Source organism: Nomascus leucogenys, chromosome 4 (assembly GCF_006542625.1).
Source record: "Nomascus leucogenys isolate Asia chromosome 4, Asia_NLE_v1, whole genome shotgun sequence".
Lineage (NCBI taxonomy): Eukaryota > Metazoa > Chordata > Mammalia > Primates > Hylobatidae > Nomascus > Nomascus leucogenys.
In genome coordinates this window covers 5933099-5950651 of record NC_044384.1, presented here as the reverse complement: position 1 = coordinate 5950651, position 17553 = coordinate 5933099, and the positions used below count along the sequence as shown (strand labels likewise).

General features: G+C 41.2%; 1 protein-coding gene across 1 annotated transcript in view; it reads right to left on the bottom strand.

Annotated features, from left to right (window-relative positions):
• FBXO15 (F-box protein 15) overlaps nucleotides 1-17553 on the bottom strand; it is a 75893-nt gene that overhangs the window by 50061 nt on the left and 8279 nt on the right. Inside the window, exons 3-8 of the mRNA XM_003264334.3 lie at nucleotides 13739-13843; nucleotides 8373-8615; nucleotides 7365-7574; nucleotides 3938-4064; nucleotides 2442-2524; nucleotides 1314-1456 (exon numbers count right to left, since the gene is read on the bottom strand). Coding sequence (XP_003264382.1) covers nucleotides 1314-1456; nucleotides 2442-2524; nucleotides 3938-4064; nucleotides 7365-7574; nucleotides 8373-8615; nucleotides 13739-13843 — 911 coding nt within the window. The remainder of the gene's footprint in view (nucleotides 1-1313; nucleotides 1457-2441; nucleotides 2525-3937; nucleotides 4065-7364; nucleotides 7575-8372; nucleotides 8616-13738; nucleotides 13844-17553) is intronic.

Sequence of the window (17553 nt, the reverse complement as noted above, 5' to 3'; positions counted from 1 at the left end):
ACGTTTCATATTAACTCCTCCTGAATTTGCAAGTGACCCATGAGGGCATGAAGAGGTAATTGCACCACGCCTGAGGACTTTCCAGACCTCCCTTTCCTTCCACCAATCACCTACTAATCCCAGAATCCACTCCCTAAACCTTTCCTAATAAAATTACTGCATTAAAGCCAGCATGAGGAGACAGATTTGAGCTGGACTCCTGTCTCCTTATTAGCAGGCCAGCCATAAAAAGCTTTTCTTTTCTCAAAAACCTGGTGTCACAGTATTGGGTTCCAGCACATCAGGCAGCAAGCCCCTTTTGCTCTGTAACATCAATTTCTTCATCTGAAAATTGGCAGTTAAAAGGAAAGAATTAAGTATTTGCTCTGCCTTTATAGAAGTTCACCCAGGTGATAAGAGAAAGTTCTTTACAAAAGCTCAGTTGATAAATATAGACATAGTGAAATAATTAGAAAATCAACATTTTTAAACAAAATATTTGATTTAGGCAAAGATCATAATGGGTGTCAAGTCACTAGACGAAAGACTTTGGAGGACCAGGATATTTGGAAAAAAAAAGACTTTCAATAATGAAGATATCTAGTGGTCACCATCTTAACCAGATGATAAAACCTGGCATTACTAATAATGGGACAACGTGACATTATATACCTCTCAATATAATGCAAAATGAAGTACATAACTTCCCTTTTAAAATATTTTTACCAGAAATGTTAAACTTGAATCTAAGCAAGGCCTTACATGAAACTCCAAGTTTACAGGCTACAGAAGAATGAAACCAAAAGGAAATAATCAGATAAGCTAGAATGGGGCATTCTCCACTCCCTCGTTATTCCTGCTTGGCCTAAGTCTCCTCCTTTCCTGTCTCCCCCAGCCTCTGTCCTGGCTTTGGTAGGTGTGGCAAACAGTGACACAGTACGTAGAGGAGAAAGGCTGGTTTCTCTTTACTCTCATCCTGGAGCGGCACGGGCCCTGCTGGCAAATTTACCACATTCCTTTAAGAAAGAAGGGAAGAAGTCTGGGGAAAGCAGAGAGCATGGAAAAATAATAAGGAAGCATCAGTAGAGAAGATGAGTAGGGGCTACCCCCAGGAGGTGGCACTGAGAGTGACGGTGGTGAAGGAGACAGAGCCAGTGCTGAAGAGACTCAGTCCGGTGAGGACTTTCACAAGCCCTGGGATGATACACGGGTCTGGGAGGTGCCAAAACATTATAAACTGACCAGTGGGGGCAATCCTTAACTTGGTCATCAAAATTGGTTCCCTCACCTCAACCTTTAATTTCATAATGAAATAAAAACTCAATTAATTTCACCTTTCTTGGTGAAGAGATTGCGAAATGTACCACATAGGTAGAAAACCCCACCGCTATGCAGATCAACATGGAGTTGGTAGCCGTGCAGTCCATACTCGGGGCTATCATCCAAAAAGGGGCTATGTGGAGGCAGTTCATAGGGCCTGAAAAGCAAAACAAAAGAAACATACACATTTGCCAACGCCAGGAATAAAATTCTTGGTTTGAAAATACTTTTTAAAAAATTACCACCCATATCAAAGCACTACCTCCTACAAATGAAACTCCATAGGATTCCCTATAATTTTCAATACCATGAACTTAAAAGACTGCTCAATGTTCCTTTTACCAACTTCTATAAAAACAGGCAATGATGTGAGTTCTGTAGGCAGCCACAGCCCAGCATGGGTGCACATGTTTCTGCAGCTGATCCCAGGATGGCCACTCTACAAAGGCCACTCTGCCCTCCGTGTTGTTCTCAGTGTCCAGGGGACAAAAGTGCTCAGCAGGAAAAGGCACTGAACACCGATCTGCAGGACAAACACCTAGGCAGACCCAAAGCCAAGACAAAGTTTTATTCAACAAGAAAAACATGACTACATAAGGTGACAAACTCAAAAATACTCAGGAGCTTCTCAGGTAATTTAAAAAAAGAAAAACAAACAATGAGTAAGGGAGTCTAAGTCTACAGGAAAAGGGTGAGAGCTGTAGTGAAATGGGAAGCCTGTGCCCCACCTAAAGACATTCAAATTCATTAAAAGACACACACTGTCTAGACCGGACAGAATCATCCGCAGGCCAGGTTCAGCCCAAGGGCCATGAGTCTACATGCCTTACAAGATGTGAAAATTCACATAAGAGCAAGAACTTGAAGGACAGTAGTGGCATCTTGAAGTAATCAAGCTATCCTACCCGTATAAATAATACCCTACTAGGTACAAACTCCTTAACCCAGAATAAATAAAGCAAATATGTACTCATGAATAATCCAATTATTTTAGCAACAGCTAATTATGCCTGTTGGTTTGTGTTTACTGATTAAAAACAGAATATCTCTGCAGCTATTCTCAGGACATTAAGATGGCATCAACTTCTAATACTTTATATTTACTGTACAAAAATTCAACACACCCACATATAAATACATACATAGTGTCCGAGCCTAACGTGCTCCTCTCCACAAGGTGATGAAAATGAAGATTTGCCATAACAAAAGCCAGTTCTTCCTCCTTCTGAAAGGTTAATTAAGAAGAATACGTATTTCAACCAAAATGTTTAAATTTTTCACAAGGTCATTGTGAAGACCACAGCACATTCATCTTGCAGATAGATGCAGTCTCTTACAAACATAAGATCACCACAGTGCTAATGCATTATTACTGCTAATATGTTATTACTATCTAATAAGACTTACATTTCATATTGACAGCAGGACCACAATTCACCCAAATATGCAGAGCACACAGGAACAAGAGAACTCACAGCCTAGAGCTTGTGAAATGTCAAAAGATACACATGATAGTTGTGAAACGATGCAGTTAGTTCCAGGCTGTTTCAAATTCCTTTCAAAGACTTTCACAGATACCAGATTAATTCTACAAATACTGAACTTTACTGACACAATGTTCCTCTTGGAAGTAACTGCTTGATTTGGCCAACGTGGTGGGAATGATTAGATTCAATTTCTTCACTTGTCCATCAGGTTGAATAGCAGAAAATGCGACTATTTGGGGACTGACCTCCATCTCTCCCCAGATTCACAGCTGACACTGATGGGCATAGGTGACCCCAAATGGTAAATCTGAAGGTGCCACTCTCCAGTAGCCAGGCAGAGGACAATTGAAGCCACCAGAGTGCTCCCAACTCTGCACCCGACACAGCTGGATGCATGCAAGTCACGGAATGCAGAGCAGGCAAGCTGCGGTCTCACCCACAAGCCACCTTCACACAGAAAGGGGAGGAGGGAAAGAAACACTGATGGCCACAGTCGGCTAAAGAAAAGGGATAAGAGGACAGTGTTGTCTGAAGCTAGGGTCTTAATTCTGTCTAGTCATTGTAAACTAATGCATAATGCCAACTCAGAATCAGATTTGTGAACTACCATCTTAAAATATCAGCCAGACCTGGTGAAACGAGAAATCTTATGCAGAGAGAAAGGATAACATCGTAGACACTTGACCCTGAAGAGCAGATTTCACTGAATGCCGCACCTACAGGATCAGAAACAGGCTTGGGAGACGGGCATGCTGAACACATAGTAAGGGAAACGTTGTCAGAGAAACAGCATGAAAGGAAGAGAAGAAGGAACATGGACTGATTGGAAGTGGAAAAGCCACACGACATTAGAGGAATAACATGAAGGAAAACATGAAGGCAGGAAGAGGTTGTTGTCTATGATAGCAGAACAGCAGAACAGCAGAACAACAGAAAGCACAGTTGTCTATGATAGCAGAACAGCAGAGCAGCCTCAGTGGAACAGAGAGGGCCATGTTAGCTTGAAAAAATGAAGTCAGTGAGATGGTAAAATGGATTGCAGTTAGTGAAAAGCCTTAAAGGATTTTACATTTGAAGTCATACATAATGGTAAGTAAATGTGGTATTGTGATGGGGAAATGACACAGTACATACAGGGACTCAAGTCTTACCTTCCACACTCCCACCAGGAGGCCAGGGTGCAGGCAGAAGATCCGAATGAGTCTGTCACAGCCAATCATGGTAGATACGGTCAAATGACTCAGATCGTACTTTGCAATTAAAGAATGCCATCGGAGTCTTTGAACGTTACGCCAAGGAAAGGAGAGAGAGAAGTGAGCTTTCCTGTCTATAGTGTTGTCAATTCTCTTTAGTGTATCACAAGTGTGTTTGAAGAGTATATTAATGATGTGCTCAAACTAAGTGGCACACTGACAGGGTGGGGACACAAATGAATAAAAGGCAAAATGGATACATTCAGATTTCCAGCCCAACTAGGTTTTTCTTCCCCTCCGTTTGCTCTTACTGTCAACTCTATGACCCAGCCAGGAGGAAGCTGAAGGACCAGGAAAGTGATGAAGTGGCAGCACTGTCTCCTGTTCTATTCCCTCCAAATCCAGCACAATACAATCTAAAGTAGACTCTCAATATGTATTCCTAGTCAAGCGAGTGAAACGACACAGAAGCAAAGATACACTTTCAAGTGACATAAGAACGGGTGGTCTCAGGAGGTGGCTGGAAAGCAGATGGGCCTTTTATAGTTATTATCAAGGATAACTCAGAGATAGTGAAAGTTGACACATCAGAAATAAACTTAAACTAAATCACCAGTGTTTTCATAAAGGAGACACTAACACAGCATTAGACTGAAATCCCTAAGGAGCTGGGGCCACGTTTCATTCAACAGTTGGTGCCCAGCACCTCAGGCACAAGCCAGCAGGCAACAGGAATTCAAAAGTACATTAAATAAGTACGTTAAAAAGGACACCAGCTGCAGTCCTGCTTCAAAGTGGAAGGGACTGTGAAGCATCAAAACCAGATCTGCAGCTACCACATGACCCTAGTCCCATGTTCAACTCTTCAAAATAACTTCTCATGCAGAGAACCACAACTGGGTAAGGAGAGACAGTCGGTGAACATGTGTGATGTAGAAATTAGAAATAAACCCAGCATATGCAGAATACACTTGGAGGAGGATAAATGCAGAGTCAGGAACCTCACTATGGAGTCAGAGAAACCTGAGGTAAAACCTTAGCTTCAACCTACAGTGACTTTGCGACTATCACAGGCTGGTTCTTTGTGTGTGAAATCACCAGCCTGCTGAGTGGGGACGAGAGCGCAGGGCATGGGGCAGGTGCTCAACAAACAGCAGTCCCTCCTAGTATCATTAATGTGGATAGAGGAGGCTGGGTGGGGATGTGAGAAACATTCTTCTCTGAAAATCTGGCTGTAGAGGTACTTATTAAATAGACTCTGAGAACACGCTGAGTCCTCATGCGCTTGGCCTTACAGCCACAGACACAGAAGCTAAGGCTGACGTTGCCCCAGCACTTCTCACAAATTTGGGGTGGGACAGCACAAGCTACGGAGCAGAAAATGCTGGCAAGGAAGAAAATTTGGAGTCTGACTAGAAAGGTATAAATTACAGGGAAATCCAGATTACATCAATAAGGCTTTCACTGTTGTTGAAAAACATTTCATAGAGGAAACAAAAAAGACCCAAATAAAAATCACAAAGTCTCTTCTTGGCTGTCAAACAGATGCACACAAGGATTTATATTCCTGCATGATGAAAGCATTCACTTACAAACTTGCAATAAAAGTGCCGATCAAAACAAATTCCTAAAAAACACTTTTAGTTTTGTTTATCACAGTTTATCAAAGGCTGGCTGAAGTCCATTGAAGTTTCATGGAAATAAATTACATCAAATGAATTTTCCCGATGAATTCTAGCATTTGGTACTATGTAGTATCTATTACTTCTGACCTTGATGACCATTTCAGGGAAATACTATCTTTAACTGAGCTTTATAATTCAACTTTATCCATTTAACTTAATTCTTCAGGATCATTTGAATTAATGTTAGCCATTATGTCCTAATATCTGTAAGTAACATTTAATGATATGCCAAGTAACATATTGCTTAGCAAAACTAGTACAGTTTGTGGACTTATTCTCCAAATGTAATTTTAAAATGCATAAAGCCTAATTACGACATTAGAAAAAGCTGGCTTCCTTCATGATCCCATATGAAATTTCAAAGATTTATCCAAATAAAAGTACCATTTTTTAAAAGGTAACTGTTTCCAAAGTATCTTCAGTAATATATTTAGGAAAAATAATTCACTTTTCATCATAACATTAAGAATATTTTTAGAGTACAATAAAACCTGGATTTGCCAGCACCAAGAGGTCTGAATAGTCTTACATTCAGAGCATGGGAAGAGAGCTCGGTAATCACTAAAACAATGCTCAAAGAGCAGGTGCCATGGAGAGGAGCCAAAAACAAGGTCCCCAGTTACAGAGCTGAAAAAAAAGAAAAAAAAGTGTCTGTATCCAGGGAAACCATGAAAGAACCGTGTCCCTCCATAGAGACGGCAGGCACTAATGTCAGATATCACAGTATCCTCCACGGCAAGGACAGACAGGAGAGAAACCAATGGGTGGAACTGCAGCATGCAAGGATGGTAAGAAAACGACATGGCAAACACTCCTGAAAAGTCAAAGAATACCGAGACAGTGAAGGAGACGGGAGGGCAGGAAACCAACGCAGGAGAAGGCAGGTATTACCTTTATATTTGCAATATATCTTATATAAAGCTATGTTAGCTTGCTCCAGAGATGAGGATGCTATGCATGCCATAATCCAGCTTTTAGGAGGAAGCAATCAATGATGAAAAAGACAGCCTGAGAGAGCTGCTCAGAAAGGCAGATGCCAGCCTCATAGTGAGTATGGACTCAGTGCAAAGCCACCTGACAACAGAATAGTAAAGGGCTCACTAAGCATTACCCATGTGCTGCACACTTAGCTAATCTACGCATTTTATAGTGATATCTTTTGATCGACCTTATTCACTGCAGTCATATATGCTAAATACTATGCCAGTATAACGATCATTCCATTTCATAGAGGAGAGAATGGAGACACAGAAAGAGTAAGTTACTTGCACAAGATCACATATCTAGTAAGTTCAACAGAAGGCAGACAAAATAACTAATAATTATGACTTGGTTTCCTCATATTTATACTATGATTAGTATACCACTTACTAAAGAAGGAAGATATCATATATCTTTCTGTTAAGATGGTTAAAATGAAAAACCTCAAAGGTTAGCCATCAATCATCCAGGAAATTTTGTTAACTACAACATCATTCTTTACCATTAAAGACAACCAAGATATGAGGAACTTACATTTAGACCTAATCGGAAATGCGATAAAATGCACTCTTTTCCTCTTCTACATTAATGCAGAATGTACATTTAATATGTGATAAAATTAAAAAATGCTGCTCTTATTTTTTAATTACAAAAGTAATGCCAACTAATATTTACATATAATATGCTCTCACTCAACAGTTCTGCTGATTGGTACTTACCTATGTTTGGTGGGAGTTTTATACCAGTCTGTAAAAACTGGTGTCACGCCACATAAATCTAAGGTTGACAATGATGCTAGGCACGGCCATTTTTTGCCATACCATGTAACAGTAACTGATGTGTCATTTATGGAAAGATCAACATGCTCCATGATATATTCTTTTCCACTTTTCTCTTTCAGTATAATTGCCCAACCTAAACCAAATATTCTGGGGAAAGAAAAAAAAACTAACAATGTTTGCCTCATTGAAAAAAAAAATGCTAAAGGCAATTTCACGTATCTTCTCAAAGCATCTAGTTCCTTAAAAGCCAAAGTCAAAATTCTCAGAACATGCCCAGTATAATTTTCATTTCAACAATAACACTCTCTTTAGACTTTTTCTCCTCACCTAACACCCACTTAACATCCAAGATTTTCCAGGTACTGGCAATATATAAATAAGACAAAGGTTCTGCCCAGAAAAGAGACCTTGAACATTCTTACTGTACTATAGCAGATAAGTAGGTTACTTCTGCTTTTCATTAAAACTTTAGGCTATTTACTAGTTATCCCTCTGTCTCTGCAGGAAATTGGTTCTAGGAGCCCCATGATACCAAAATCTGTGGACGTTCAAGTCCCTTATATAAATGGCATAGTATCTGCATATAACCTACGCACCTCCTCCCGTATTCTTTAAATCATCTTGAGATTACTTATAATACCTAATACAATGTAAACGCTGTGCAAACTGTTGTTATTACGTATAATGTACTGGCTTTATTTGTATTCTTTTTTATACTGTTATTATTGTTTCAGGTTCCCCCTGACCAATACTTCTGATCTGCAGTTGGTTGAATCAGCAGATGCAGAAGGCCATGCAGAATAGGAAAATGATACATATTTTATAGATGCACAAAACACACAAAAATACTAGAGATAGTCACACACAATCTAAACTGCACATATGTCCTATGTACACAATACTTTGAGCTGATGCCATCATTCTCTTTTGGAACACATTGCGTACCTGAGGGCCTCTTTGGTCTTAACTGGAAGACCTGTGTAAGGGTTGACAGGTTTGAGAATGTCAGCTAGTGCGGCTTTTACAGATGCTATTTGTTTTATGATATATTCTTTCTTCCAATAACCAGCTTCTTTATCCTGAACTGACAGAAAGCTCATAGACATAGCTATCTTCTCTACTGAATTAACTTTCCAATTTGATCTTGTAGGTGAAAAAGCAGTTAAGTAGATTCTGATCCAAATAAAACTGGAGGGAAAAGAGGAAATATGTTAACTAAGAGACACTGTCACCTACCTTAGTCATAATATATCAAATTAGAGATGCATAATATTTTCAAATAATCCGATTCCATGAATAAGCCAAGCTGAATATTTACAGTTGAACGTTCATCCTGTTAAGTGAATTGCAGCTTGAGACTTAGTGTTTTAAATTCAACGCCACCAAAAACACACTTTAAAAAAAGGAAAAGCCCGTTTCCCAGGGTCAGGTCTCAAGTGAGTAATCTCATGTTATTTAGGATCATCCAAACCACTGCCCTCTTATATCAGTAATAGAATAGGAAATATATTATTTAAATGTAACAGAAAGTATATGTGGTATGATTCTTGTTTTTAAATAGATACATGCTTTTAAAAAGATCAGAAAGGATGTATGTACACACACCAAGAAATTTCAATAGGGAACAATGGAATTGTACATTCTTTTTGCTATTTTTTAACTTTCAACAAGGAATAGGCTTTCACAAAGAGAAAAAAAGTGAAGGTTTTTAATGGTAACAACTAAACAATAGTTAACATTAAGTTTTTTCAACACTTACTATGTGTCAAGCATCGTTTAACCACTTTATGTATTATACATCACTCATTTATTCCTCACAAAGAAACCAGGAGGTGCTGGTATTCCTGTCCCCACTGCATAGATGCTGTAACTGAGGCTCAGATGCAAGGTGAGCTGGCCCAGGTCTGTGCACTCAAGTGTATAGTGAAGCTGGGATCTGAACCAGAGCTCACACTCTTATCACCTGGGTTTCACTACCTCTTCAATCAAAAAGAAATGGGTCAAAGAAACTGAATAACCTCCCCAAATTCAGATAGCCAATAAGCCTCAATGTTGGAATTCAAACTCAGCTCTGACTCAAAGTCTGTTCCTTCCACTCATCTCTACCAAGAGGCCGGGAGAAGCCCCACGAGTGGTGGCAGTGAGCTGGCCTGAGGGCTCCTTCCTCTTCAGCCAGTACTCTCCACCAGGAAAGAAAAGGAAGACACAGGGAAAACTGAGGCAGCGGTTAAAATCGATTCTTTATCTGAAAGGCAAACTTTGCATTTTAAACATTAATGATTTGCTCATTTGTCTCCACATTACTACTCAGAGCAGCATAGGATGAAGCAGTCAACGGCCTGGAGGCTGCAAGGAAAAAGCGATTCCCCCACAGAGCAGTGGTCCTGAACTGCAGCAGGACCCCTGGGGATAACTGGATGCTCCGGGGAGGCAGAGCTATTTCCTTAACCGCAGCAGAAAAGCAGCATTTCTCAAACACATGACTTCGGAACACCACCTCCTTGACTCAGACGTTACATGGACTTCCCAACAAATGCAAGCTCACATACAGTCAGACCCTGGCTGAATTCTCTTCCTAGTGTGGATTTCTCAAGTCATTTCTCACTCCACAAAATTACTTCATGCCTAGCTTTCATATTAAAGTGTTTGTGTTTTCAATTCAGAAATTTCTAGACTTTCCTATGTAAGCAGACAGATGCAATGCCATGATGAGTTGAGTACATTTAAGTAAAGCTGAAACTGTTTCACCAAAATCCTTTGAATAGACACTTTTAAAACTCCCTTTGCATAAAAGCTTGCTTGTGTTTTCCTCACATTTATTTTACTCAGCATCTCACCCTATGTAAGTATTCCTTTAGCAGGACCTTTATGGAGCCTTGAATTCCTCACATCAGCACTATCTAAACAACCTCTGATACTATTTTTACATGTGTTAGCACTAACCAACTGCAAAAACAAACACTGCCGCAGAGATGGGAATCACAGCATAAACTCCACATGCAGTTAGTAACAATAACCACACCTAACATTCGTATGATGAACTATGTTCACACACATGATCATACACTACTTACCGTAAGTGAACCTAAGTAAAAACATTTTACACTGCAGATGGTTCCCCTTGATTTTTTATAATATACAAATGTTAAGGTTCAGATACCTTTCACAGTCTCCAAAACCCAAACACATTTACTTCTTGATCCCCAAATGCTCCATCCTGTTAGAAGGCCCAGTCAGATTCAACTTTATAATTCAAAAGGGCATATTTATCCAATAGAACTACCAATAGGCTCAGGGAAACTCAAACAAGTTGTTTAGAAAATGGGGCCAATTTAATGTTCAGATAAATAGTGTTTGCCAGAGTCCATGGCAAATAAAACCCCCTTGTGATAAACCAGATGCCACGTCATCCACACATCCCCGTTATTCCCACACAGAGACAGGGCTCATGCAGAAGGGAGTAGCCCCCGCTGCTGGGATGGGGCACTGGGGAGCCCCCTGCCCTTCAAGAGTGTCTGCCCATAAGTCATCAGCGTAACTCACCACACCGTGTGTGCTTGCCCTCTCTTCAGAAGCAACGCTTAGAATATACTATAAACTTTTAAAAAACACATATTGATTACTTGTTCAATTATCACACACTCTTTTCTGTAGTCTGACTTCATGATCAGACATTGACTTTAAGAGTCAGACTATGACTCTTTAGGTCCTTTAGTAGGACCTAAAACGTGCAGTTCAACTTAGCACAATTAAATATGTCCTTTGAAAAAGAAAAGAAATGTGAGTGCAATTTCATCAGTAGCTCATATTTCCAAACGGCAACTTCCAAGAAAGTGAGGAGGGCACACAAGTAATACTAAAGTATGCAAAAAACATCACTACAGCCATGCTCCAAATCTGATTCCAGGCCTGGTTTCTTCACCATGCAGGTGAAGTGGAGAGAGGAGACAGTAAAGAAACTAAGAAATATACAATCTATCAGCTTATCTGAAGAGTCTGAGTTCTACCCTTAAATAAAGTGGGAACCCTCCAGAATGCTAGTTTTAGACATTTGGTTGACTCCTTCCTTGAAAAATGCCTCACTGTGCTTTCTTTTAGTGACCACCTTCATCTCTTATTAGATCATTGTCTTAGTCTCTTTGTGTTGCTACAAAGGAATACTTGAGGCTGGGTAATCTGTAAAGGAAAGAGGTTTATTTGGCTCATAGTTCTGCAGGCTATACAAGGAGCTACAACACCAGAATCTGCCTCTGGTGAAGCCTCAGGAATCTTCTACACGTGGCAGAAAACCAAGACGAGCCAACTGTGCAGAGATCACATGGCAGAGAGAGAGAAATAGAGTGAGCGAGCAAGAGAGAAGGAAGGGAGATCTGCCAGGCTCTTTTAAACAACCAGCTCTAGAGCAAGAACTATAAGGAAGGCACCAAGCCATTCAGGAGGGATCTGTTCCCATGACCCAAATGACTCCCATTAGGCCCCACTTCCAACACTGAGGATCAAATTTTAACATGAGGCTTGGAGAAACAAATCTCAACTACATAAACTACAACAATCATTAAGGAAGGGAAATGTAGAAATTGCTCTAATTCATTCTATAACTACTGTGAAGAACATTATTAGTTCATTCATTGATATGTGTGCGTGTGCATGTATTGACATACACAGACATATATTCTTCCATATCCATATGGGAAACATCTCTTCAAATTAAAAGAAAAATCATCCTTCCCAACTAGGGAACAGTGTATGTCCTCTTCAGAGTATGACAATGGTTGAGGACAGCTTTAAGGAGATCTGAGGGCTTATTCTGAGTTCCTCACTTAAGTGGCATACACCTAACATCAAAGATGGACTAGATTAGTCATTTCAGAACTTGACTATTCATTAGTATGACCTGGAGAATTTTTTTTTTTTTTTTTTTTTTTTTTTTTTTTTTTTTTTTTAGATGGAGTCTCGCTCTGTCGCCCAGGCTAGAGTGCAGTGGCGATCTCAGCTCACTGCAAGCTCCGCCTCCCGGGTTCACGCCACTCTCCAGCCTCAGCCTCCCAAGTAGCTGGGACTACAGGCACCTGCCACCATGCCCGGCTAATTTTTTGTATTTTTAGTAGAGACGGGGTTTCACCGTGTTAGCCAGGATGGTCTCAATCTCCTGACCTCGTGATCCTCCTGCCTCGGCCTCCCAAAGTGCTGGGATTACAGGCGTGAGCCACTGCTCCTGGCTGGAGAATTTTTAAAATACAGATTTCAGAGCACTAAATTGTAATCTCTAGAGATGCAGACTAGGGGTGGAAATGTTTTCAGCTTTCCCAGGTGGTTCATATGTAGTCTTCTCTGGATGGCATTTGAGAACCACTGCACTAAATGACATTCTTGTCCACCATGTTCCAGGGTTAACTAATACGATAGCCCTCCTTCTGCCATTCTCCGTCTCCTTACCCAGCAAACAAAACCGTCAGTTAAAACCGGCATTCCCTCTCATCTTGCTGATCTCCCCAGCTGACATGTAGGTTCTATTTAAGAACAACATTTATCTGATCTTTTGATGCTAAATGAGAGAGGGGCCTAAAAAGATGTTCTGTTTTTAAGCCACGAAATCCTCACTGAAAGGAGGATTCCACCATCTCTCCCTCTAAGATACAATTCTGAGATGCAGGCTAAGATGATAGTGACAAACAGAAGCAGAGGTTTCTCCCCTTCCTTCCTAGATCCGCCCCCTGCAAGCCCAGATGACCACAGGTGAACCCCTCTCTTTTGGCTCCCTTCTTCCAAGCCTACAGCCTCCAAGACAGGACAGTCTTGGCCTCTCTCTATCCATTTCACTCTCCCCACGGAGTAAGTTAACTTGATTGGCATGTTTGGGAGGAGAAGCTAAGTACACCTAACTTAGCCTCTTCCTTCTCTTTCTTTAGGATCTGCTTGGCCATCAGCAGAGAGCACTCATTCTGCTCTGCAAACGCAGGGCCAGGGTCAAAGCCAGCAGGTCCCTGCAGTGCTGCCTGAGACTCTGTGGTTAGGTCTGATTCTGTGGGGAATACAGCCAAGACCTCCTGGCAACAGAGCTGAAGCTGCATTCTCTAACAGCTACAGCAATAACAAGTTTGATTTTTTTGTTCCATGCAAAGTATATTCCTTTAAGCATATAAATGCAAATATTTGAAAATTTCATAGTTAAAGCATTTGACATTTCCACTTGTGTGTAAAAATACTCTTGAATTCTCTTAAATTCTTAAAAATGGTTAAAAAGTTACTAGTTTTCCTGACTTCCATCAAACTGTCATCAAAACATAACAGAGACTTGGATTTCTGCTTACTTGTCATTGGCTAGATGATAAAAGCGCCTGCTCACACATCCAGTACACAGAAGGCTCACAGCATCCAAGTAGGAAAATATCTTCAGCAAGATTTCCGAAGGCATTCTGCAAAAACAGAAAAAGGAAAAAAAGAAATCACCAGAGTGGACCAGGGCTTAATCTGCAGATTACCCAGAAAACAACTGGCTGCTCATCTCTAAATAGAAGGCCATAGACAGACCCCTCCTGTACAAGAGGCAAACTGTACCCTCACCTTCAATTATTTTCTTGATTGAAATGTTCTGGTTATTCTAATTCTCATGACATAAACCATAAATAGAGCCAAGGGTTGGAAGAGCTAACTTCCTCAGCATTTTAATCACATTCATACACTGTGAATCAACAGGCAGGATTTCAATGTCCCCCATGAAACTGTGTATTTTTTTATTATTATTTTTGTAGAGATAGGGCCTTGCTCTGTTACTCAGGCTAGAATGCAGTGGCATGATCAGGGCTCACTGCAGCCCAGAACTCCTAGGCTCCAGCCATTCTCCTGCCTCAGTCTCCCCAGCAGCTGGACTACAGGCGCACGTCGCCAAGCCTGGCTAATTTTTTGCATTTTTTGTGCAATTTCCCCATGTTGCCCACCAAACCTGGCCTAAACTAGGTATGTTTCTTTAGTGAGATAAAAAGAGAATCAGAGAACATATTCTTAGGTGTTAATAAGAAAAACACAGAATCCCTTTCCCCAAAAAAGTAAGTATAATGGGAAATAGCAGCTTATTCCCACCTCACCCACACCGATCCCAGGCGCCGCCTTCTGAGCACCCTTGGGCTTTTGACTGCTTCCTCTGGGGCTTCAAGGAGACACCAAGGGCCATAAGTTTTTTCTGAAGTGTCTATTTTATTTGTAGGCCTAAATATGATAGTGAGATAGTCTCAATATTCCACCTATTTCTATGATCTCAGAATTCTATAAAACACAGTAATAACCTGAAAGTGACTAGAAAGTATCACTAGTGGCAAGAAGTCAGGAGTGCGCTTCTATGAATCTTCAGCAAAAGGGCAAGCGACAACAGAGCTACCACAGATTGTATCAACGGTCGGTGGGGGGGAGTTCTAGGGATAAAGGAGTCAGGGCAGAAATCTTTTGTCCAATTTAAAAGGGCTTGCCCATACTGTCTACTTGTGTTTGTCATGATTTTAAACTTGTTTATTTTTCAAGAAAATCAGGTTACTGGGTGTTTCATAGAAAAAAAAATCAGTCCTATAATTCCGATAATACTGAGAAGAAATAAAGTAGATCCTCAGAAAAGAAACAGTTAACGCCATTCCTGTTGGATATGTATCACCATGTAAATGTCCCCACTGCTCAAAGCACCAGCTATAGTTAACCGAGACATTCTGAGAGTTTAAACAAAAAGCTTTGCTTAAGCATTAATTAAATCAGTCCCCAAAATAAACCCCTCCCATTCAGAGTCAATAAATTAGATCCTTTCAATGAGAGAAAGTCTCTAATGTTAGAGACAGCAAAGTTGCTAGAAAACATGCTTTTGTGACCATAATACATTGCATACAATGTTTATATTTTGATTTAACTATTTCACAAAACTTCATATCTATTATTTTTTAAATCAGTACACTTAAAAAAAAAAACAGAGCTGGGCTTAAAGACATTTCAGAAAAGTATCCAGCAACTGCCAGAATTATTTAACTGGAATAAAATCCCATTCAAGACAGGCATTCAGCAGGTTTTTACCTTCCTCCCCACTGGACTAACCTAATGAAAAGGGGGTACTCTCTGTGTCCTTCTAGCAAAAGGAGAAAATTTCTACTTTATAGTTAAGACAGTGGAGATTGAATACATTTTTAATCATTGTTCAAACAATTTCTTCTAACCTGGTACAATCAACGTTTATACCCATATTGGATGACTTTCTGTTGGATTCCAGTTATTTCATTTTGTGTGGGGTAAGGAGACAGGATGATAGGGACGTAAGGGAAAGGGGAGGTGAGAGGCAGGACCGTTAAAGAAGTTCAGAATGTAGAACAAGGAAACTGCTTTAAACCAACAATCTTCCCTGAGAATGTTAATTTGTGTGTGTTCATTTTCAGTACTGTGGGGATTCAAATGTGAACATGTCCTTGTCCCTGCTTCATACTGTGGATCTATCCCAATATTCCTGCTTTCCTCACTTTCCTCCCCCTGTTCCGATGGAGAACACTCACTTCCTCCCATCAAAGCACCTGTGCTCCAGGTCCCCACTGTTTCTGCACAAGGACCTCAGCCTCCGGTTCCTGCCTCTCTCTTCCACACTGTTCATATGAGCCTCTGAATCACCCCAAATCTCTCATCCTGAAACTGCACTCTTCCTTTGCTTCTCCCCACCCCGATCTCTCTGGAGCCACCACCTAATTTCTAGGCTCCCTCACACTGCCAAGCTCTGGGAAAGAACAAAAGAAAACAAAACACTTGTCTACACCTCTTGCCTCCACCTTCACGCCCCCTTTTTTTTTTGGCTTTTTACATTTCAGTGTGGAATAGAACACATGCAAATATGAATATGAGCGGCCAGCCCCTTCCCTTGCATTCACCTGCAACAGCTGTGAGGGGCCACCATGCCCTGCCGCCTCCTCCCCCCGCCTCCCCAGGCCCCAGGTCACTGACTGCTCTTGTGTTGCAGGCTCTCTCCTCCTCTGCTTCACACACAGCCTCTCCTCAATGTCTTGGACCTCAGGGCTCTTCCCTGCCTGCTTGGTTGGTTCTCACTGCCCCAGGTCCTCCAAGCTTGCTCCTGAGTCGCCTTTGCCTTCCCTTCCCCACCCTTTCCCTAAGCCACCTCACCCAGCTCCATGACTGCTGACCCCGCCAGGCCTCATCCTGAGCCAGACTGACACATCCATCATCCATCTGGCATCCTCCTTTGCACTCATCCCAGGCATCTCAGCTGTAACCAGTCCAAAGTCATTATCATGGCCCTCTCTTCTGCCCCGACCCCACCTCTCTTCCATCTCAGTCAACAGCACCTCAACCTGTGCTACTGCTTCAGCCAACAGCTCTGGATTCCTACTTGTCTGTTTCCCCCTCACACCTACACCTAATTCATGAACGAATCATGTCAGCTATGCCTCCAACTATATCTCCCACTTGCCTGTGTCTCTCCATCTTCCCTACTTCTAGAGAAGAGAGGTAAACAAATAAACAAGATAATTTGGGAAATTACATGACAGCCACACTCCTCCCCAGAGCCTGGTAGCCCCGCCTGATGGGCTCCCTAACCCCTACACTGTTCCTGCAGCATCTGGAGCCCCCTGCACCACCCCTCTGGTCTCCCCTGGCTGGCGAGCTCCTCTCAAAGCTCCGGAATCTCAATGTTCAGTTCTCATCTTAAATGCACCTCCTCAAATAAGTCTTTCCTTACCATGCCACCCCATTATTCTGGATTTGGGGATCTATTTGTTTTCTCGACAACAGGTATCCCAACTTACTGTATTTTAAATCTGCCTCCCCGACTAATCATCAGCTTCATGAGAACATGTGAGTGGCTCACCATTTGTGTCCCAGCACCAAGAACAGTATCTGCTACAGAGTAGGTCCTCAAATATTTAATGGATGGACTAACCAAATGAATATTTGCTCCATTTCTCGTATCAGATGACTGTAAAACAGCCTATTCCCAGAGCATAGGGATTTAAGCTGAAATTAATGTCCTTAATTAAATATCCTTTTTGGCTTGTTTTAAAATACACTGAAATGTGTATACAAATATGTACACTGTTAGCTGAGCAAGCTATTATACAGTATTAAAAGCCCAGAACTTGAAATTAGGCAACTT